The 19,455-nt window shown below is 50.6% G+C and overlaps 2 protein-coding genes across 7 annotated transcripts; both read right to left on the bottom strand.

The window, feature by feature from the left end:
* Positions 1 to 4,362: 4,362 nt before the first annotated feature.
* On the bottom strand, positions 4,363 to 9,344 carry HEXIM2 (HEXIM P-TEFb complex subunit 2). 6 transcript variants are annotated; one of them, XM_086687566.1, is made up of 3 exons: positions 9,229 to 9,344; positions 8,036 to 8,149; positions 4,363 to 5,383 (listed from the first exon to the last, which is right to left on the bottom strand). In XM_086687566.1, exon 3 carries the CDS (start codon positions 5,057 to 5,059, stop codon positions 4,589 to 4,591), a length of 471 nt encoding a protein of 156 aa, XP_086543692.1. In that variant the 5' UTR covers positions 5,060 to 5,383; positions 8,036 to 8,149; positions 9,229 to 9,344; the 3' UTR covers positions 4,363 to 4,588. The 6 variants fall into 6 exon arrangements, 5 of the variants coding, with proteins under 5 accessions (XP_086543692.1, XP_086543690.1, XP_086543688.1 ...); XM_086687564.1 differs by lacking the exon at positions 9,229 to 9,344 and adding an exon at positions 9,014 to 9,071; XM_086687562.1 differs by lacking the exon at positions 9,229 to 9,344 and adding an exon at positions 8,918 to 9,056.
* A 7,452-nt stretch (positions 9,345 to 16,796) lies between these two features.
* HEXIM1 (HEXIM P-TEFb complex subunit 1) lies at positions 16,797 to 18,943 on the bottom strand. The gene has a single exon (XM_025917621.2). It carries the CDS (start codon positions 18,263 to 18,265, stop codon positions 17,186 to 17,188), a length of 1,080 nt encoding a protein of 359 aa, XP_025773406.1. The 5' UTR covers positions 18,266 to 18,943; the 3' UTR covers positions 16,797 to 17,185.
* Between the last annotated feature and the right edge of the window lie 512 nt (positions 18,944 to 19,455).

The following is a 19,455-nucleotide window of genomic DNA, read 5'->3' as shown; positions in this document are numbered from 1 at the left end:
GAGCACAGTGGTCAACAGCTCAAACACAATCAGACAGAACTGGCTGCTAGCTTCTCAACCTCTCTGAGCCACAGTTGCTCATGCATCTGACCCCAAACCCCACAGGATTAATTACACTGTTCCCCGGGGACCATCTTCACTGCCTGGACCCGGCAGGCAGGAGCCAAGAGGATCAAGGAGATGTTCTATTTTTCAGGCCAGGTAGCATAGTCCCAGACACAAGCCCCCTAGCCAAGGATAGGCCCCAGGGCTCGGGATCCTGGACTGGCCTGAAGTCTCCCATGTCCTGGGACAGAGGAGAGGAGGCCCCTGAGTTATAGAAGCAGAATGGGATGGATCACAGGTCTCTAGCACCTCCTGATACAGTGCTCCCTCTACAATAGGCCCTCAGGTAATCTCAGGTCATTTTGGATACAGGCCCCTGGAGACCAGTCTTTCCCTCTTGGCTTTATCACCAGAATATGCAGAATAGGTAAATCCATAGAGACAGAAGGCAGATTGGTGGTTGCCTGGGTTAGAGAAAGATGGGAGTGGGGAGTAACTGCTTAATGAGGATGCGGGTTTCCTTTTGGGGTGATAATGTTGGAACTAGACAGAGGTGGCACTTGCACACATTGTGAATGTACTAAATGCCACTGAGTCATTCGTTTTAAAATGATTAATTTTATGTTATGTGAATTTCACCTCGATTAGAAATAAGGGTACCTGTAGCTAAGAGATTAAAGAAGGAAGGGGGGGTGCCTGGGTGGCTCAGTCAGTTAAGCAGTTAAGCGTGGGACTTCAGCTCAGGTCATGATCTCATGGTTCCTGGGTTCTCTGACATCAGCAGGGAGCCTGCTTCAGATCCTCTGTCCCCCCTGGCTCTGCCCTTCCTCCGCTTGTTCTCTCTCTCTCCTGCGGAGGCAGAGGCAGGTGGGAAGGTGAAGGAGGGCTGAGTTATGGGGGGAGGGGGAGATGTTGTACATTCTGATGTTGCAGAAAACAGAGCAGCTTGAGGTAGGGGGAAGGTAAGAGGGAGGGTGGTCTGGAGGATGCAGCCAGTTGAGGCAGCAGTTTGAGCTTTGGAACTTGGGGAGCCAGCTGCCTATAGGGGAAGGGGGAGAAGCAGGAAGGGAGTTGGACAGGCGCTAGTAACCTCTGAGCTGTTTGCTTCCTCTCAGAGTTTAGACTGGAAGCTCCTGGGGGAGGGGGTAAGGACCTCATCTTTTTAGCTGACTTTAATTTTCGTAGCAGAGCTTCGTCACAGGTAGATGCTTCTTTTAAAAAGCCTGGCACCAACGGAATGACATCAAGCATGTTAAGCAGCAGGAAGATTATCCACCGCCCACATCAGAGAAGTGAGGATGGCACTGGGCTAAGTGTGTGTGTCACTCAGGGCAGCAGCGGGGGGGGGGGGGGGGGGGGGGGCTTGCCCAGCTTCCCCGGGGCCCAGAGGGCCTGCCTTGCACGCCCAGCATCCCGAGAGGGCAGCACCCACCGGGGTCTGGGGTGGGGGAAGGGACTGGGTGACACCATGAGCTCCTTTGTCAGACCCAGGAAGGAGAGTGGGGGCAGCTACAGGAAGTAGGGGGGTGAGGAGTTCCCTCCGGAATCTATCCCCCCACTTCCCTCCCCTGTGCTTGCAGGGCTCCTGCACATGCTCAGTGTGCCCACGAATTGGGTTGGCTGGGGGAGGGCACTGACTGGCACCCCCACTTAAAGGGCCAGTGCCATGCTTGCTTGAGCCCAACAGGGAGCAGTAAGAACTGGCCACCCTCTGCCCTCATACTGATTTCTTCACCTCAAACCCCCTTCTTCACTTCCTGGCAGACGCCTCCTGTCCCCTCTGGACACAGGTGTTTCCACCTGAGGTGAAGGGAGTCCTTGATGGGAAAAAAGAATCCCAGGCCAGGGCACGTAGGGGTGGTGGGAAGCTTCACTCCTGTGAAATATCTGCCTCTGCCCCGCCACCCCCCACCCCCCACCCCAGGTAACCAAGAGGATCCTGGAAAGCAATGGGCATGAGGGAAGTAAGACACTGAGAATTTGCTCTAGAAAGGCCTGGAGGGGGAAAGGGGAGCGTGTCTAAGCCCAGCTTTCCCCAGCCAAGGGGGTGTGTAAGTTGCAGGGGAGGGGGGAGGCTGTAAAATTGGAGCTTCTGTCACTGTGGGGGACCGGGAGAAGCCCAGGCCTCAGGACGGGGCAGCCAGAGAGGAAAAGGCAAAAGGAACCCACACCTGGCCACTACCTGTAGCCGAACGGCCTCTGCCCAGTACTTGGCCCAGTACTGCAGAAGGCACTCCAGCTCAACCCTGGGGCTCCAGGGCACTGAGGTCGGGGAACCAGATGGCCGGAGGAGGTGACAAGGGCTCTTTCTCACTGACTCCCCTCAGTGAAGACACTTTCCCAGCTCACACTTTTCTCCTTTGTTTTCTTCTTGTTCCATCCTGTCCTCCACCAACCTTGGGGAAATTAACCCACCTTGATGTGGCCCTGACCAAGAGCCCTCAACGCGTGTGCGTGCGTGCGTGTGTGTGTGTCTGTGTGTTTGGGTCTCTGGACAGGGGAGGGCCAGCAGCTAGCTTTCCTGTCTCTAGGCTCCTCAGCTTCTGGGCCAAAAAGGGCTGAACTCCTCACCTGTCCCTTCCCCTGTACGGAGTTCTTGCCTACTCAGGGACACGCTGGCCAAAGCCGGCCTCCTGGGCACAGCCCCAGCACCCTCTCCCTCACACCACACCCACAGCCCTCCCCCAACACTCCAGTAGCCCCCTCTGGAATCTTCTCACCCTTCCTAGTTACACACACACACACACACACACACACACACACACACACACACACGTATATGCCTCTGGGTAAACAACCTTAGGCCAGGCCCAACCCTCTCCCTCTGGGCTCCCTGCTGAGGAATGCGGCAGCTGGGAGGCTGCCTGAGCCTTGCCCAGGGGGCCTCTGGATCCAGGCTAGCACCCACAGGGGAAGGCAGGCTAGGAATTCGGAAAGCCACACCCTCTCAGAGCTTTGGATTTCCCATCTGCAAAGTGGGGACAAGCGTTCCTCTGGCCCTTCCTGAACTGTTCAAGATCAAAGAGAAAGGGGCTAAAATCTTTGGTGAAGGTTCCAGGGGCAGAACGCCCCACCCCCACCCCACCTACCACCAGGGACTAGAGATTCTGCTCTTTCTTGAAACCCACCCCTCCCCAGAATCTGTTCTCCCCTTGCTTCCTTCTTGAAGGCGCTGGCCAGGCCTGGGTGTGGCAGGGCAGAAATGAAAGTTGTCCTGGCAACACACAGGGTTCGTCAACATTTCCATCCCAGCGGCTCAGAGGCCTGAGCCCTTCTCTTGCCCAATGTGGCCTGACAAGATGAGCCTTCCTGGAATGGAAGCTAGGTTGGGCTGGCCAGGTCTCCGCCCCTCCCCGGTGCACGGGCAGGCTCGCTGGTGAGTTGACTAACTTCCCCCTCCACCACCCCAGCCTGACACTAGGCAGCCAACAAGGACGCCTGGAAGGGGTGATGGAAGTGAGACCGAGTGTCTGGAGAAGGCTGGGTCTGAGTGTTCCGGTGTGTGAGCTCGTTTCAGAGCCCAATACTGCTGGCACCTTGGTGGCACCTTATCCCAGCTGACTCAGCTTCCTATTACGCAGACAGGGGAGGGGCTCACCTCGGAGGGAAGGGACCACACAGGGGATGGGGCAAGAGGAGCAGCACACACAGATGCGCGGTGTGCACTAGGAAAGCCAGGCCACCAGCTCTGCTAAGGGCGGCTTCACTGCCCCCTCTGCCTCTTGGGCTTTTTTTTTTTTTTTTTCCCCAGGAGAAAACTTCCCTTGAGGGATACTTGTAAGCGCCCTTCCAGGAGGTCTGGGGGCAAAGGTGATGACTAACCTCCTGCCCAACCACTGGCTTCGAGACGTGGAGGTGGGTAGCGGGCTGTCAAGGTAAAGGAGACACAAGCCATCCAGACCCTCATCCAACCCAGCCCTCTGAACTCTGGGGAGGACAGGGAGGATACAGGGAGCCTGGGAAGAAACCCTGAAGGAGCCCCTCCAAAAGTCCCAGCCCTCCCTCCTCCAGAGGACACCCCAAGCTCCTCACAGCAATCGGGCATCTTAAGTTCTGGCTGAACCGGTGGTTCCTGAGCCCCCCTCCCAGCCCTGCATCCTCCTCTATAAAACCTTCAGAGGAGTCTGATGCTTCCTGGACACAGAGAGCAGCATTCAGACATCCTGGAGGCCCTGGTAGTTCCCCAATACAGAGGTCGGCCGGCCTCCCAGGCTTGGGGCAAGGTGGGTCTAGGACCCCAGTCCCAAACCTCTCTGGGACAAATGTGCTTTGATTCTCAGAGCAGCCCTAGTGAAATCAATCCTAGCCACTCCCATCTGACCTCACAAAAATTATTTAATCTCTTTGAGAAAAATACGAAGACATCAAAGAACACATTATGGAAACGACAGGGTGGGAAGGCTGAACCGATTCTAGCTGTTCTCAGCGGACACAGGGGTACTGGGAGTGGTTTCCAACTGCCACCTGCCTCCCTGAGACCCAGCGGCCTGAGTGTATATGAAATGGGACCTTCTCCCTGGGTCAGCCTGGGTGAGGGGCCCCCCTAGGTGCCCGACTCCCCGCCGGGGCAGCTGCCCTTCCGGTTCCACATCTCGTTCTCCTGCCGGAGCCGCTGGTTCTCTGTCCGGAGCCTCTCGACCTCAGCAGCCAGCTCCTCCACCTGGTGGCAGGGCTGCAGGCCGGTGCACCCCCGTAGCTGTTGCAGCCTCCTGGTCTCCTCCTCGGCCTGCGACAGCCGCCTCTCCAGATCCAGGTAGTCTCGAACCAGCTCCTGCTTGCTGCGGTCCTGCAGGCGCTCCGTGTGGTAGCGCTCGTAGGCCTCGGAGAAATCCCTCTGCTGGAACTCACCGTGAGCCGGGCCTCGCCCGTCGCCTTCCCCTGCCTCGCTCTCCCCGCTGGAGCCTGGCTGGGAGGCCCCATGGGGCACTTCCAGGTTGGGCTCCTCAGGGTCTCGGTCATTCATCAGAAATTGGGTGGTGTTGTAGGGCGCCACGGGCTGGCCTTTGGCGAACATCTCCTCGCGGACCCGGGAGGCCCTCTGGCTCTGCCTCTCATCCCGCTGTTGCTTCTCGGCCCAGCTCAGCTCCAGGTAGGGCCGCCAGTGCCTTTTGCGCTTTGAAGGCCTCCTGCGGTGCTTCTTCCGGCCCAGCACAGCCTCCACTGAGCTGCCCCCTGGGCTCTGGGTCCGGGAAGCCCTACTGTTCCAGCCCAGGCCACTGCCAGCCCCAGTAGGGTCTTCCTCCTCCGAGTGGCTCTCTATCCGGGGTGTCAGGGGCAGGGAACTACCAGGGTCATGAGGCTCAGGGGGTGTCTGGGGGCTCCCAGGAGCACCAGGGGTCTAGACAGAGGACAAGGAAGAATAAATCACAGACAGCCTGTCCCCGGTGGTGGAACCCTTCCATAACCACTTGGCCTGAAGCCAACCTTCCCATAGCTGACTTGGGGTCACTCTCCAGCCTCTCACCCTCTGCAACTATTTGTTGGTTTGTGGGTTTTTACCTGTCTACTGTCTGCCCCCCCCCCCACCCAGCCCTCCCCGAGCAAACTCATGAAAACAGCAGGAATTCTGCCCATATATTTCACTCTGTAATTTCAGTGCCTCCAACAGTACCTGTTCTGTGCCTCACAGAGCACAGTATTCACTAAATATTGTTTGAATGAAGTAGGAGAAAGAGAATAGAGGTCGGGGACTGGCTCCTGATGCATTTGCTTGATCAGTCATCTTCCTAGGAAGCTTGTCTTTCAGACAGAGTTGGCTTCGTGGGGAAGCAACCTGTGCAGTCTCTCAGAGCCTCTCACCCCCACTCTGTTCAGAAAGGCCCCATGCTTTGCTTAAAGCTCTGCTGTCCTTGTCTTGAACTTAACAATTTTTTAATAAAGAACCCTTTGCACTGGGCCCTACAAATTATGTAGTCGATCTTGCTTCCAGGTATTTGCATAGCTGACTCTTTAGAGCTTAGTGCCCTCTTCAGAGGGGTCACCCTGACCACCCTATCTAAAGATCTGCCCCCTCATCTTCCCTTCCCATTGTCATGGGACCCAGTTAACATTCCATGTCGCATCTACCACATTACCATTTACCATCTGTCTTCTTCCTATAAGAATGTGTCTTGTCTGTCCAGTTCACCACTGTGTCCCCATGCATGGCCCAAGGTAAGTGCTCAATAAACATATGTTAAATAACATAAAGCCCATAAGAGAGGGGGGGGTCCAAAAAACATAGGGACATGAGGCTCTCCTTTCTGTTGATCTAGGGCAAAGAAGACGGAGTATATTTATTCCAGGCAGAAGTTGCTATCACTCTTTGACATGAGCGGCAGGAAAGAGGCCCTAACTAGGGAGAGGAAGGGTGAACCTCCAGTGTGTAGCCGACAGAATCCTAGAACTTATCTAAGAGGTGGAAAGGATTCTGTCAAGAGCGTGTGTACACAGCATGTGTTTATCTCTGTTGTGGCAAGGGTGGGAGTACTCAGGGTGGGGGATGGGGAGTGAATTGCTCTACGTTTGTGGTTTGGGGAATTCTAATAATAACTGCTGCCATTAGCGTGTTGCTCTATAATGTACACCACGGCTCAGAGACATCTGACATAGGTCCATACAAGCATAGCGTGTGCATCGGGGGATGTACGCAGCCCTGTGAGAGCTGGAGGTGCGCTGTGAGTGCTTTAGAGGCCCTGGAGTTCTCTTCTTCATCTGGGATGGAGTGTGTTACAGCGTCTACGCAGTACGTGTGTGTGTTGTTTGTCGTGTTGTATTGTTACTTCACCTGCAGGGAGATCGTAGATCAAGAACAGGCCTTATCTCCACCAGTGTCTTGAGCCACCTGAGACGGAGTTTCTGCCCCACCCCAGACGAAGCAAGGCCCAGGCAAGGCGGTTTGCTTGTGTGTGCACAATCGTTCACTTGCCCCCAGCCCCCAGTACGTGTCCCCCCTGATGATCCTTCCCCTCACCCAAACCATCCCTGCCCCTCAGCCCCACGTGCTGCCTCCCTCCTGAAGGCTTGTCCCTTTACCACCATTCCCACTACTGCAGATAAGCTGTGTGATCTGGGTGAGTCATATGCCCTCTCTGAACTTCTAACCCTGACCTACCATGAACTCCAAATTAAACAACTCCAGAAAACGCTGGAAGTGGCCAGCTAGGGTGGGTCAGAGGAACTGAGTTCCTTCCTCACCTACAGGGACTCAAAAACTCGGGGAGAATAGGCAAGGTGGGGGCGGCAAGAGAGAGTATGGGCAGAGCGGGTTTGGATTCCTGTTGCCAGATCAGAAGGTGATGTTTTCTGAGAGTCTGACACAATCTGTGTCTCCCTCTCTCCCGGATGATGTGTGCACCCCAACCCCCATCCTAAATTATGAACCAACTGCTCAAACTGTTTTCCCCGTGTCAGGCTTCGTTCTCAGCCTTGACAGATTGCAAGGCAGAGTTCTGTTGTCAGAAGTCCCTAAATTTAATCTTGGGGTGCCTGGGTGGCTCAGTCGGTTAAGCGTCCGACTCTTGATTTCGGCTCAGGTCATGATCTCACAGTTCGTGGGATTGAGCCCTGCCACAGTCTGTGTTAACAGCACGGAGCCTGCTTGGTATTCTCTCTCCCCCTCTCCCCTCCCCTCCCTCCCTCTCTGCCCCTCCCCTGCTTGTGCTTGTGCGCAAGCACGTGCTCGCTCACTCGCATGCACGCGCTCTCTCTCTCTCAAAAAACAAAAACAAAACAAACTTTAAACCTGGACCTTTTGTTTGCTACCTGCGTGATTCTAGAAAAGGTATTTCAGCTCTGAGAACCTTAGCTTCTTTGAAATGGAAGTAGTAATCCTACCTTGAAGGGCTCCTAGGATTTTATGAGATAGCACAGATTTGGCATCTGGCATATTGCCCACTGCACAGTAGGGACTCATTTAAAAATACTGGTTTTCCAAATCTGCCAACACATCTGAGACACGCTGGCGGGATCCATGGTAGGGCACTCAGGTGGTTGGGAAGGTGGGGCTTACCTTGGCCTCCTCCAGGGCTGCGGGTGATTCTGTATTACAGTTGGTCTGGTTCGTAGTAGCCACTTTCTTCTGTTCCAAATCTTTCAGCAGATGCCTTTAACTAATGACACCTGCCTTAAATAACAGAAAAACCAAGTCTTAAAGGAGAATTTTCAGGAAGACTGGCTACCCATGAATTTTTCCCCAAGGCAGCGGCAGCCATTTTGTAGCACCAGACCTGCACACTGTCTCATCAAATGAAGGCCCTGAAGGCTGCCTCCACACCCTGGTTTTCACACCTCCAGCCAGCAAGAGGGCCAAATGGGGAATAAGGGACCATCTTCCCAGTCCTGTTCCTCAGACCCCAGGCCAGGGTTTACATCCTATACTGTTCTTCTAGAAGTCACTGAGGCCCAGGCTGGCAGTTAGGAACCTCGCTCTGAGCTTCTCCCCCCCACCCCCAAAACAACCAAAAGGGGGGAAGGACGCTGTCCTGGGAGGCAAGGTACAGCAATGACCTGGAGAGGCCGACAGTCGAGTGGGTCAGTGGCTGTAACAAGAAAATATGTAGCAGGCTTTACAAGGGGGTCCTTTCCTCACTGTGTCCAGAGGCCCCAGTCTTGACAGCGGACCCCCTCCCCCTGCCTGCCCCCAGGCTGGACTCCAAAACCCAGCCCTGAGAAACACAGCTGTGGCCTGGGCCGAGCCTGGGGCTGAAGCCTTATCATCTTCTGGGCCTGGCCTGCCTCCCGGCTCCTTCCTCTCAGGACGGGAAACAGAGGAAAGGGGAAGAAGTCTTCACACTACATGCAGCTGGAAGGGAAGCCCAACTGGAATAAGGATGGATTCCTTGGAAAGGGGGAAGTGGTCCGAGAAAGGAGATTTTGCAAAGGCAGAACTGACCTATTTGCTGTCAAGGATTATGCACACGACTATATCTGTGTGTCTTTCTGTGCGACCGACCTCCTGTTTGTGCAGTTCCCAATGCCTCAGCCCTACCTCTTGCTGCAATTGCAGCAGCTCTGGTCAAGCCGCTCAGGCACTAAGGTTGGGGAAGTTGGGGGGGGGGGGGGGGGGAGCCTGGCAGCGCGGTGCCTATTGGGGATTGTAGTTTTTCCAGCTTTGGAACACGGATCAAGATCCTGTCACGTCTACAGTCAGACCGAGAACTCCAAAACCCATATACCCTTGCGCGAGTGGCCTCCCGCGCTCACCGATGCCTTCTTTGATTGGTCAAGTCGTCTGCCAATATTTCCACTTTCGTCAACGATTAGCTGTGCGGAAGCACAACGGGACCCGCCTTCCGAGCTCAATTAAAGAGTTCATTGATGGCGTTAATCTTTACGGGGCAGAAAATAGATCCGGCTGAGAGGGGCGGGGCTGTGGGTGCGGAGGGATCCTCGGCCCTAGAGGAAGGCGACGAGAAGGATCGGTGGCCGCCGCCGCCATTTTGGGCTGGGAGGAGGCAGCGGAGGGACTCGCTGCGCAGTGAGAGCACCCCGTGGGGGGTGGTCCGGGCGCGGGGAGAGGCCGGGCCGAGTGGGCTGCCTGAAGTGGTGGCGCCGGGAGACGGCGGGGAGTGGGACCGGGGACCGGGGGGGTGAAGGTTGGAGTCTCCCCGGCCGGGCCCGGTCCTCAAACCGTCCCGGCAGCCCCGCAGCCTCGCCTCTCACAGAGGGCGGGGTTCTTGGGCAATTACCGCGTGTTCCCCGAGACCCCAGCTGGGGAGAGACCGGGTGAAACAAACGACTCCGCTCTGCTCTTCCCACGGGGGACGCAGGTCCAGAGGCCGAGTTCTGCCAACTTTCCCCACCCCCATGCGGCCTGGGTATGGTGGCGGGGCCCAGCGTTGCGGGACCCCCACTTCGAGGGGCGAGGTGGGGGCGTCGCCAGATTCCAAAGACTGGCGCCCCCGGGGAGGGCGGAGGTCCCAGCTCTGGCCGTGCGTCCTCCTGGCGTGGCTGGCAGCTGGAGGCCCCGAGGGCGCAGAGCCGGGTGCACCCACCATCTTCCCCCATACACCAAGGCCATCTCGCGGCCCCGGCTTCGAGAAGGAAACAGTCTCTTCTTACAGTAGCAACCACCAATTCCTCCTGGAACTAGGTAGATAGAGGCACGTGGAAGGCTTTGCGAGCCCAATGCTTGGAAATCTCTGAGCGCTCTTGCCCTCAAGATTTCTAGCCAGCCCCGATTGTCGGAATGACCTGACCTTGCACGTCCCCAGCCAGTTTGGGAAACTCTAAAAATGTGCTGTTCACTTCTCTTGAAAGTTTACACCGAAAAAAGGTTGGGTTTTGCCCTTTACGGGGTTGGGACACACACACACACACACACAAAAAAACTGAGTGGCCACGGCTCAGGGAATAAAAGTGGAGTGGCCCATTTCGGATGCTTCAGGAACATCTGTTTGCGTTTTGAAATCCGAGCCATGAGTTTTAACCAAAACTTTTGGAGAAATGGCTGCCCTCCTAGAGGAAAGAACGAACTAATTCCAACATAATCTTTGTAAGACTACAAATTCTTTCCAGTTTAAAGAACTTTTCTTCCACAAACTGAACAAAATGGGGAGTATTTTGCTACTGACGCATTGTTACTAGGGAACCTCTATTTTGAATTTCCAAGGACACTAATTGAAAATCACCTCTGTGAATCCCAGATGCTACCCAGATAGAAATTGCAGTTTTGAGCAACTTCATATATGTAGCGTTTGAGGGGTGGGGGGGGGGAGACCTGCTTTGAAAAAAATAAATACTCAACCTTACATTGACAGTTATAGCAGCTTCTTAGGATTGAAGTTTGATGTGAAATTCTTTTCTTGAATTACAGATTAAACCATCTTGTTTCCTCCTGCTCGAGATCCAAGTTCAGAGAGCTTTACATACAGCTCAGGGATATCTTAATAATTTTGTTGCTAAAATACCAGTTAGAAATTATGTGTAGCATGAGAGTGACTGGGTAGTGAACTTTACCTTTGAGGGTATCTTGTAATGAATCTCATTGCCAATTACACATGGTCACATCATTCCTAAGCCTTTGGCTTGAAAAGCAAGAACCTTGAAAGGTTTTTGATAACTGAAGCCCTCCCCCTCCTCCTATTAATCATCTTTTAAGTTGTAAATGACAGTTCCATAACTTTATATTCTCCCCCTGCTCCCCAGATGTTCTCAGAGAAAGTCTTACAACTGGATGGTGGCAAGGTGATCACCATTGACTTAATTTCTTAATCCAAAATTTGAACCACTAAATGAAGTATCCTTGATTCATACTGTAGGTTGACTTGGCTTATGTCATGTTAATTTTACACTGTTCTTCAGATCAAGAGAAGATGGGTTAGGAAAAGCTGACATTAACTTGGTAGGAGTTAAGTTAAATAGTCATAGGAGCTGAATGGGGCTTTACAGATTATCTTTGTAGTTCTTCTGTCAAGAATTTAATGGAGGATCCCAGAGTCTTGTGATTCATCCTCCATGGTGAAGTAATAGGGTTAAACCTTTGGATGCTACTAGGTAGACAGAATGGGCCAGGTGCAGAAATGTGTTACTCATTTAGAAAGATGAAAGGTTATCATCTTTAAGGTTGACCCGGAAGCTTTTCCATTCCTTGATAAGAAAAGTTGGGAATAAACCCAGTTTAATAATGCTCCCTTGGTTATCTTTTGAGCAAAACACAGGACTGGAAGTTAGGAACTCCCAAGTTCTATTTCTGTGTGTGCTACCACTGACTTGATTGGCTTGGCTGGAGGCCAAATCCTGAAGATGAGGCCAAACTGGTCATTTTGTTGCTGAGTCCATTGTTCATCTAATGTTCAACCAGACCTTCAACTTCCTTCTCAGCTCTCCCCTTTCAGATGAGTTGTTTTGGGGTTTATGACAAAGGCTACAAACCCTATATGCTTCAGTTTCCTGATTTGAAAATATTATCTGTGCTGCCTCCCTCATAAATACCTTGAGTAACTACTCTTCAGTAGCTATGTAAACATTTACTTACTAAAACTTCATTATTTGGGAATCTAGAATTTCTGCTTCAGAAGTTATCTGGGGTATTTGGGAGGCCTGCCTTAAAGAAATGTGGCCCTGGTTGCCCTTGGCAGCACAAAGGGTGGCCATCCAACTAGGCTGAATGAGGGTCAGTTTCTCAGGGTACCAAGCAGTTGTTACTAGGAAGACCTGGATATTTTACCCTGATGGCCAGCTCCTGGGGCCTGGTGGCTCTGTGAGCAGGATCCATGGATGAGTAGGATTGACTCTTGGAGCAGGTCCCCTTTGGCATGAAGCTGCTTGCTTCTGAGTGATTGGATTTCCACAATCATAATCAATTTTTTATTGTGTTTTCGCTCTCACCCTCTTTCTCTTTGAATTTTCTCTTCTTAAATTGCTCAAATGTTTGTTGTTTTGTTAAGTACACTTTTAGAAATAACTAGAGAGGTAACCTCTTAGACATTCCTTTCCATCCTCTAGTTTGGTCTCCTGCCTTTGCCTAACAGTTGTACTGGAGTTATCCAGGTATGCGAACTTCTGTGTTGAATCAGGCTTCAGACTTCAAATTAACCTCCTTTTCTGACCCTCTGGAGGCTAGCACAAGTTCTTCTGAGAGCTCACAAGAGCAGCGATGCTGTCATTTTTTCAGATGCTTCTGCTTGGGGCACTCAAGTTCCCACATTCCTTCAGGAATATCCTTTTTGCTCACTGCAAACCCAGGGCTTTTTAACACTTCACACGAAGTCTGTGGATGTGTCAAATAGAATATGAAGGATGAGAGTTCAGTTTCCTTCTGAATTTTTGCTCTTCTTGAAAAAACTTTTAGGGGCGCCTGGGTGGCTCAGTCGGTTGAGCGACCGACTTTGGCTCAGGTCATGATCTCACGGTTTGTGAGTTCAAGCCCCGCATCGGGCTCTGTGCTGCCAGCTCAGAGCCTGGAGCCTGCTTCTGATTCTGTGTCTCCCTCTCTCTCTGACCCTCCCCCACTCATGCTCTGTCTCTCTCTGCCTCAGAAATAAATAAACATTAAAAAAAATTAAAAAAAAAAACTTTTAAGCTAAATATAACTGCTCTTGGTGCTACGTTGAGAGAGAGCACTTTTTCAAAAAACTTACCAACAGTTGCCTACAGCAGCTCACTCATTTGAAAGAATTTTGTTGGTGTGCAAAGGTTTATTAATAAACTACTAGGATTATTCTCTGCCCTTGACCTTGTTAACATCATTTGTCATAATTGAACCACCTCTGAGTAAAACCCAAGAAAAAGTTTATTCAGGAGGAATTGTGAGGGCTCAATTATTGATCTGTTTAAACTCAGCCTTTGTTTTTTTCAACAAGAAGTGGAATGAGGTTGTAAACTTTCCAGTATTCAAAGACCATTGGCTCAAATGGAACCTTTGCCACCTAGACTGTATATTCTGTCCCATTTGCAAAGTATGACGATTACCTTTTGGTCAGCCCACCCGACTGTTCAGGGCCTGAATTTGACATCTTTCTTTTAAAAATTATTTTTCATTTCTAGCATCAACCATTTATACTTTGTGTGAGCAAGAATAGTAAAGTGGTATTTTATTCCAATGTTATCAAATTTGAAAAAATAATTTCAAAAACAAACCTCACAAACTCAAGTGTACTTAATACAAGTACTATCTCAGCTCTAGCTAACTTTGCTATCACAATGTTGTGAATATTTGTTGCCAGCTGTTCTGGGTGTAAGTGGCCAGGGAGAATTCTGTGGTGCATTACCTAATGTTTGATTAAATATAGCCAGCTCTTGATTTTCTGAAGGTAAACTATTTGCTTGTGGTTGTGGGATTTTTTGTTGTTGTTTTTTGGTTTTTGGTTTTTTTAATTTCTATGGATTCCCTCTTTGATTTTTTTTTCCCCTCTAACTTTTGAAGTGATTAGGGTCATATTTATTTACATTTTCCCAAAGGATTTTAATTTTACTCTAGATGAAGTGAAAATTAAAATACTGATCAAATGGGCAATTGCTCTGGTCTTAAAAAGAAACAAGGGGCTGGCTCAGTCAGTGGAGCATGTGACTCTTGATCTCGGGGTTGTGGGTTCGAGCCCCACACTGGGCATAGAGATTACTGGAAAAAAAAAGGAAAGAAAGAAATAAAAGAAATAATATCAATGTTAGCTTACTTTAGTATAACATGTTTTCATCCTTTAATCCTGATAGCAGTTTTGTAAAGTAGGCACAGGCCCATTTTGCTGATGAAGAATGAGACTCAGAGTTTAAGAGAGTTTTGTCCAGGGTTGCACTACCAGTATATGTTAAAGATATGACTAGGACCCTGGTTTTTTTACTCCTTTTAAGCTAGTCTAATTTTTGTTTTCTTTCTTTAGAGATACCTGGTATATTTTTCTGAATTAAACCAATCTGAACCTCCCTGGTTTTCTCTCCCCAAAAAAATGATATCTAAAGGGCCCTGTCTCCTGAAGGCCACTTTGTATTATAGGCTAACCCCCCAAAAGTTTTCCTTAGAGGAGGATTAAGCTTTCCAGCCAGCTCTCTCAAAGTTGGGGAAGCACTTTGTCCTGGCTGGATACCCAGGCCCCCTATGAGAAAGGGAACAAACTGAAATTGCCAGTGTGTAAGCCTGGTCTTTTAAGCAGCTCAGTTAAAATGTTTGGAAGAGAGGACTTTAGTGAAAGACTAGAGATCCTCAAATGACTTGAGGACCATTTGTCAGCACAGCCCCCTTTTATAATAAGTAATTCAGAGTCTTTTCTCTATCCTGAGAGCAGTATGCTAGTCAAGTGTTTCAGTGTAGAAAGTGTTGATAGAAAACTGAAATTTCCCGCAAACCTCATCACTCTAAGAACATAATGTAATACATTTTATAAAGTGCCTTGGAAGCAAAATTTGGAAAGTGGCATATCTCCAGGTAAATGAAAGTAATTTGTGAGTTACTTAAAACTGTGTATTTTTAAAGACTGGACTTAATTTGTCTCCTAAGAGTAAAACATAGTTGTTGTTTTTCTGACGGTAAATGTATTTACAGAGTCTTTCCAAGACAAATAGTAGGGGGAACAAGATCATTAAACTTAAATCCATTCATCTTCATAACAAGTTCTACAATCGGAGGTTATCACTGCTGCATCCTACAGTGCAGTCAAAATGAGGCTTCTCTGCACTATAAAGCCAGAGGGCAGTGTTGCTGCCTTTCCACCAAGCAGCCAGCCAGGTTTCTGGGACTACTGCATGACGTCATAGCAGAAGGAAAATTAAAAACACGAAGAAAACTATTTCAAAATAGACATTTAATGTAATTTTAGGCCAAAGGAAAAACTGATCATACATTGTCTTCAGTGGACCATCTGCCAGAATAGGGCCAGCTTAGTCCAGCTTTGAAGGCCCTGAGTCAGTTCTTGACCAGCATTAATTTCCCTTGATTCACTGATTTGTGAATGGTCATGCATCATAAGGTGCGTTTCACTCTTAGAAGTTCCTACCACCTCCACCATTCCATTTAGCTACAAAAGCAAGCTTTCCAGTGGGAGTTTGGCCGGGGGGGGGGGTCCCCTTTTCCCTGTAGAGGTTCTTAACCTTCAAGAAGTTTAACAATCTCCTGATTCTCTTGATTGTCTCCCCAGAATAATGTACATATGACACAAGTCTTCATAGAAACTCATGGGGTTCATGTATCCCAAGACCCCCTATGGTTTCTAAGGCCCCACGTTAAGGAACCCCTGTGCTAATGATTTGAGCAATGCATCTGCTGTAGGAAAACACTGACACAGCCAGGTGGAGATGGGCTGGATTAACCATGATGACAGGAAGGAACAATCGTAATTTCTTTTTTGTTGTTTTTAAGGAGCTGGAAGTTTACCGAATACACTGCAAGGGAATGGTGGCCAGGATAGCAAAAGAGAGATTGCCAACAATCATTTCTTACTATTTTGATTTGGGGGCAGAAATTAATTCTGAGGGCCTCCTTGCATTTTCAAGAACAGAACTACTCCAGAACCTAAGCAGCTATTAGGAGATTGAGGATAGCGACTGCACAAGGAATGTGCAGGGTTCCCACTCGGCCCATAAGGACTTAATTTAGCTCCCCAACCAGAAGCTTTACATTTCATTTGCAGTGAGGGGGCATTTCTAATTTTGGCTTGACCCTCATGAAAAGGTGGACAGCTCCTGTTCCTTTTTTTAGTATAGGGAGCACCTAAGTATTAGATAATTAGGGTAAGTCCTTGGAATGCCCCAAACAGCCATTTCCTCTATAAATCCAATATTCCCTACCTCTAAACATCTTAACAAAGAGCTGCCACACAAGTTTATTCAACCATTGCTTGCACTAAAAAAGCAAGGGGTTTACCAAGAGCCTCTTTCAGACATGCAGGAGCTTCTTCAAGCCGTATTGGGGAGGTGAAGGGATTACTAAAAACCTATTTGTAGGAATGAAATGAGACTGTCCTTTGTCTAACCTAACAAACTACCAAATTAGGTTGGCTGTTGAGAAGCAGAATTAAATTCTAAGCTTCTGACTGTAGCCACTTTCTGCTCCCCAAGCACCCACCACTGGATTATTTCTCCAGCATCAAAAAATTAAAACCAAGGCACTAAGCAAGCACACTTAAGTATTGAAGGTAATTAAATCTTTATATTTTGCCTGAACTGTATTTTGTAGCACACTAAAACCCATTCAAGGGAAAAATCCGCAAATTGAAAACTGTCCCATTAAAGATTTTTTTCTGCAAACTGACTAATGATTTCTTTACCCCCCCCCCACACAATGCCCTTAAAATAAGCCAGCACTATTTGAATTAGCTCTAGAAATCACACTGAAACTGTTACATTTACAAATATTAAATTTATTATAACTAGAATGAATTTAATGGTTCTCAGATTTGGCCACCTTATAGCTCCGTTTAAGGAGGGGATTTTTAACAGAAAAATGCATCATAACTTGGTCAAGTTACTTACACATTAAAAAAAAAAAAAAACTAACTAAAAAGGAAACAAGAAAAGCAACCCTTCAGTTTCACATAATTAAAGAACAGGAAAAAAGCACTCAAGCTACATCATAGCTAAATTTACCAAACCAACCAAAGCCGGGGGGATTTTCTCTTCTGATTATGTGTCATAAAAAGGTCCGCTGTCGTATATACACATGTGTATAATGTTACATTCCATCACTGTAAAAAGTCCCCTTTGCCCCCTCCCCCCCAAAAGTTTCAGTCTAGTCTCCAAACTTGGACAGAGGCGCTCGCTCCTGCTGCCGGTGCAGTTCGTTCTCCGACAGCAGCTGGAGGTTCTCGGCGCGCAGCCGGTCCAGCTCCAGCTCCAACTCCCGCACACGCGCGTCGTCGCCTCCCAGCCGCTTGCTTTCCAGCCGCAGCCGGTTATTCTCGTCCTCCATGCGCGAGAGGCACTTCTCCAGCTCCAGGTACTCCTTGATGAGCTCCTGCTTGCTCATGTTCTGCAGACTCTCCGCGTGGTACCGCTCGTACGTCTCCGAGAAGTCCCGCTGCAGAAACTCGCTGCCATCTCCTCCCATCCCGTCGCTTCCCCCATCCTCCTCGCCCGCTTCTTCCATGAAGTCCTCATCGCTGGTGTCGTCGGATTTGGCAGCGGCCCGCTTGGGATAGAGACCGGTTTTGAGATCCGGCTCCTCCTGGTCGTGATCATCCATGAGAAACTGCGTGGTGTTATAGGGTGCGACAGGCTGGCCCTTGGCGAACATCTCAGCTCGAATCCTTGAGGCTCGCAGGCTCTGTTTCTCGTCGAACTTTTTCTTCTCCTCCCAGGTCAGCTTGTAGTACGGTTTCCAATGCCGCTTCTTCTTGGAGGGGCGTCTCCTATGTTTTTTCTTGCCCAGTTGCCTCTGCTGCTGTCCCCACGCCTCCTCGCCCCCTGCAGCAGGAGCCCCCAACTTGTTGGCCTCGGAGTCGTGACATGGCTGTGCGAGCGGCTCGGCCTCGGGCCTCGGTTCTCCCCCGGCTGCCGGCAGGGGGGCTCCGCCAGCGGACAAATCATCCCTATTCTGGCCCTTCTCGCTTGCCTCCGGGCAGTTAGCTTCTGGACGGATCGGGGTCTGCAGGGGAGGCGGCTGGGGCTCCAAGCTCCCTTCCCCCTCCTGCCCCGGACGGCCACCCGACTGGGGGGACGCTCTCGATTGCCACCTACTGTCCTCCTCGGGCACCCGCTCCTCCGCGCCTGGGGGGCGATCGGGGTTCCGCTCTTCAAGAACAGCAACAGCACCTGTACAGTTGCTAGTTTGAGGCTGGTGCTGGTATTCTGACAAGAGTGGCTCGGCCATGGCTAATAGAGTCCTCTTCTCGAAGTTTGAAAAATTTTGGCTGTAAGTCCTTAAGGAAAAAAGAGGCTTTTCTTTTCTTTTAAAAAACGTCCAGCAGAGTCCTCTTCGGTCTGTAATTCCTGCAGTGACGCCTTTAGCCAGTCCTTCTGTCAACAAACTCCAATTGCAACTTGGGAGAGCTCAAGTCAATAAAGGGTTAAGTGCCCACAACGCGGCCAGCTAAGCGGGTCCGGGGGGGGGGGGGTGCAGCAGCAGTAACAGTACGTAATGTGCAAAGGGGGTGGACCTCAAACCTCCCCGCAGAGCGCCCCCACGATCGAGGAGTTGGTGGCCAAGGAGATGAGGTTAAGTCCAACGGGTTAAACCCAGCCCCGAAGGGGTTAAAACTACCCGATGACGCTGCCTCCGAGGGGCCGAATCCACAAAGGGTTAAATCCCCTGCCGCAGAGCCCACAAGGGGTTAAAGTCCCAGAGCCACCTCCTCCCACTTCCACGGGTGTCGCTCCAACCCGAGCTCCCAGTTCCCTAGGCCCGGCCGGAGCCTCAGCCGAGGACAGACAAACTCATCTCCCCTTTGGCTCGATGCTCGGTTCAGCTCAGATCTCCACCGCCTCCTCCTCTTTTCCTCCCTCCCTCCTCCCCCTTCCGACAGCAACTCTTCCGCCTCCTCCCCCGACTCCCCCTCCCAACCTGCCTCTCCACCTGCCAACTTCCAACTGCTGCCTCCCAGCCCTCTGCGCCCCTTTTATATAGAAGCCTGGCCGCCCCTCCCATGCGCATGCGTAACGGAGTCCCCATCTCAGGAAGCTGGGAGTCGTAGTTCTCATCCTTCAGGCCCGCCGTCCTCGCGCGCCGTGCGACGTAGCCAATCCCAGAACGCGTAGGGGGCGATTTCCAGGCCGCCTCCTTCTATCGCACATCCCTCGCTAGAGAAACGTGGGTGACCATTGGTCAGGAGTCACAAGTCTCGCCAAAGAAGGAAAGCCAATCACAGAGAAGATGGGGCGGGCTTTGGACCATACCATTCTGCTTCAGGAATACGAGAAGATTCGATAGCCTCTGAGGGCCTACACAGAATATTTTTATGAAAAGGTGAGTTTTAGAGGCTATTATCATATTCTGTCCTCAGCGGAAGGGTTCTGAAGGTCATAAACATTTGTTAGTTAAAGCAAAAGTGGTATATTCCTAAA

Source organism: Puma concolor, chromosome E1 (genome assembly GCF_028749965.1).
Source record: "Puma concolor isolate L17-30 chromosome E1, mPumCon1.1.hap2, whole genome shotgun sequence".
Classification (NCBI taxonomy): Eukaryota; Metazoa; Chordata; class Mammalia; order Carnivora; family Felidae; genus Puma; species Puma concolor.
Note: the sequence above shows the minus strand (reverse complement) of the source record. Positions and strands in the feature narration are given on the sequence as shown.

Bases quoted from the DNA above. Each gene is read 5' to 3' on its own strand.
- HEXIM2 (XM_086687566.1), bottom strand. From the start codon at position 5,059: ATGTTCGCCAAAGGCCAGCCCGTGGCGCCCTACAACACCACCCAATTT.
- HEXIM1 (XM_025917621.2), bottom strand. From the start codon at position 18,265: ATGGCCGAGCCACTCTTGTCAGAATACCAGCACCAGCCTCAAACTAGC.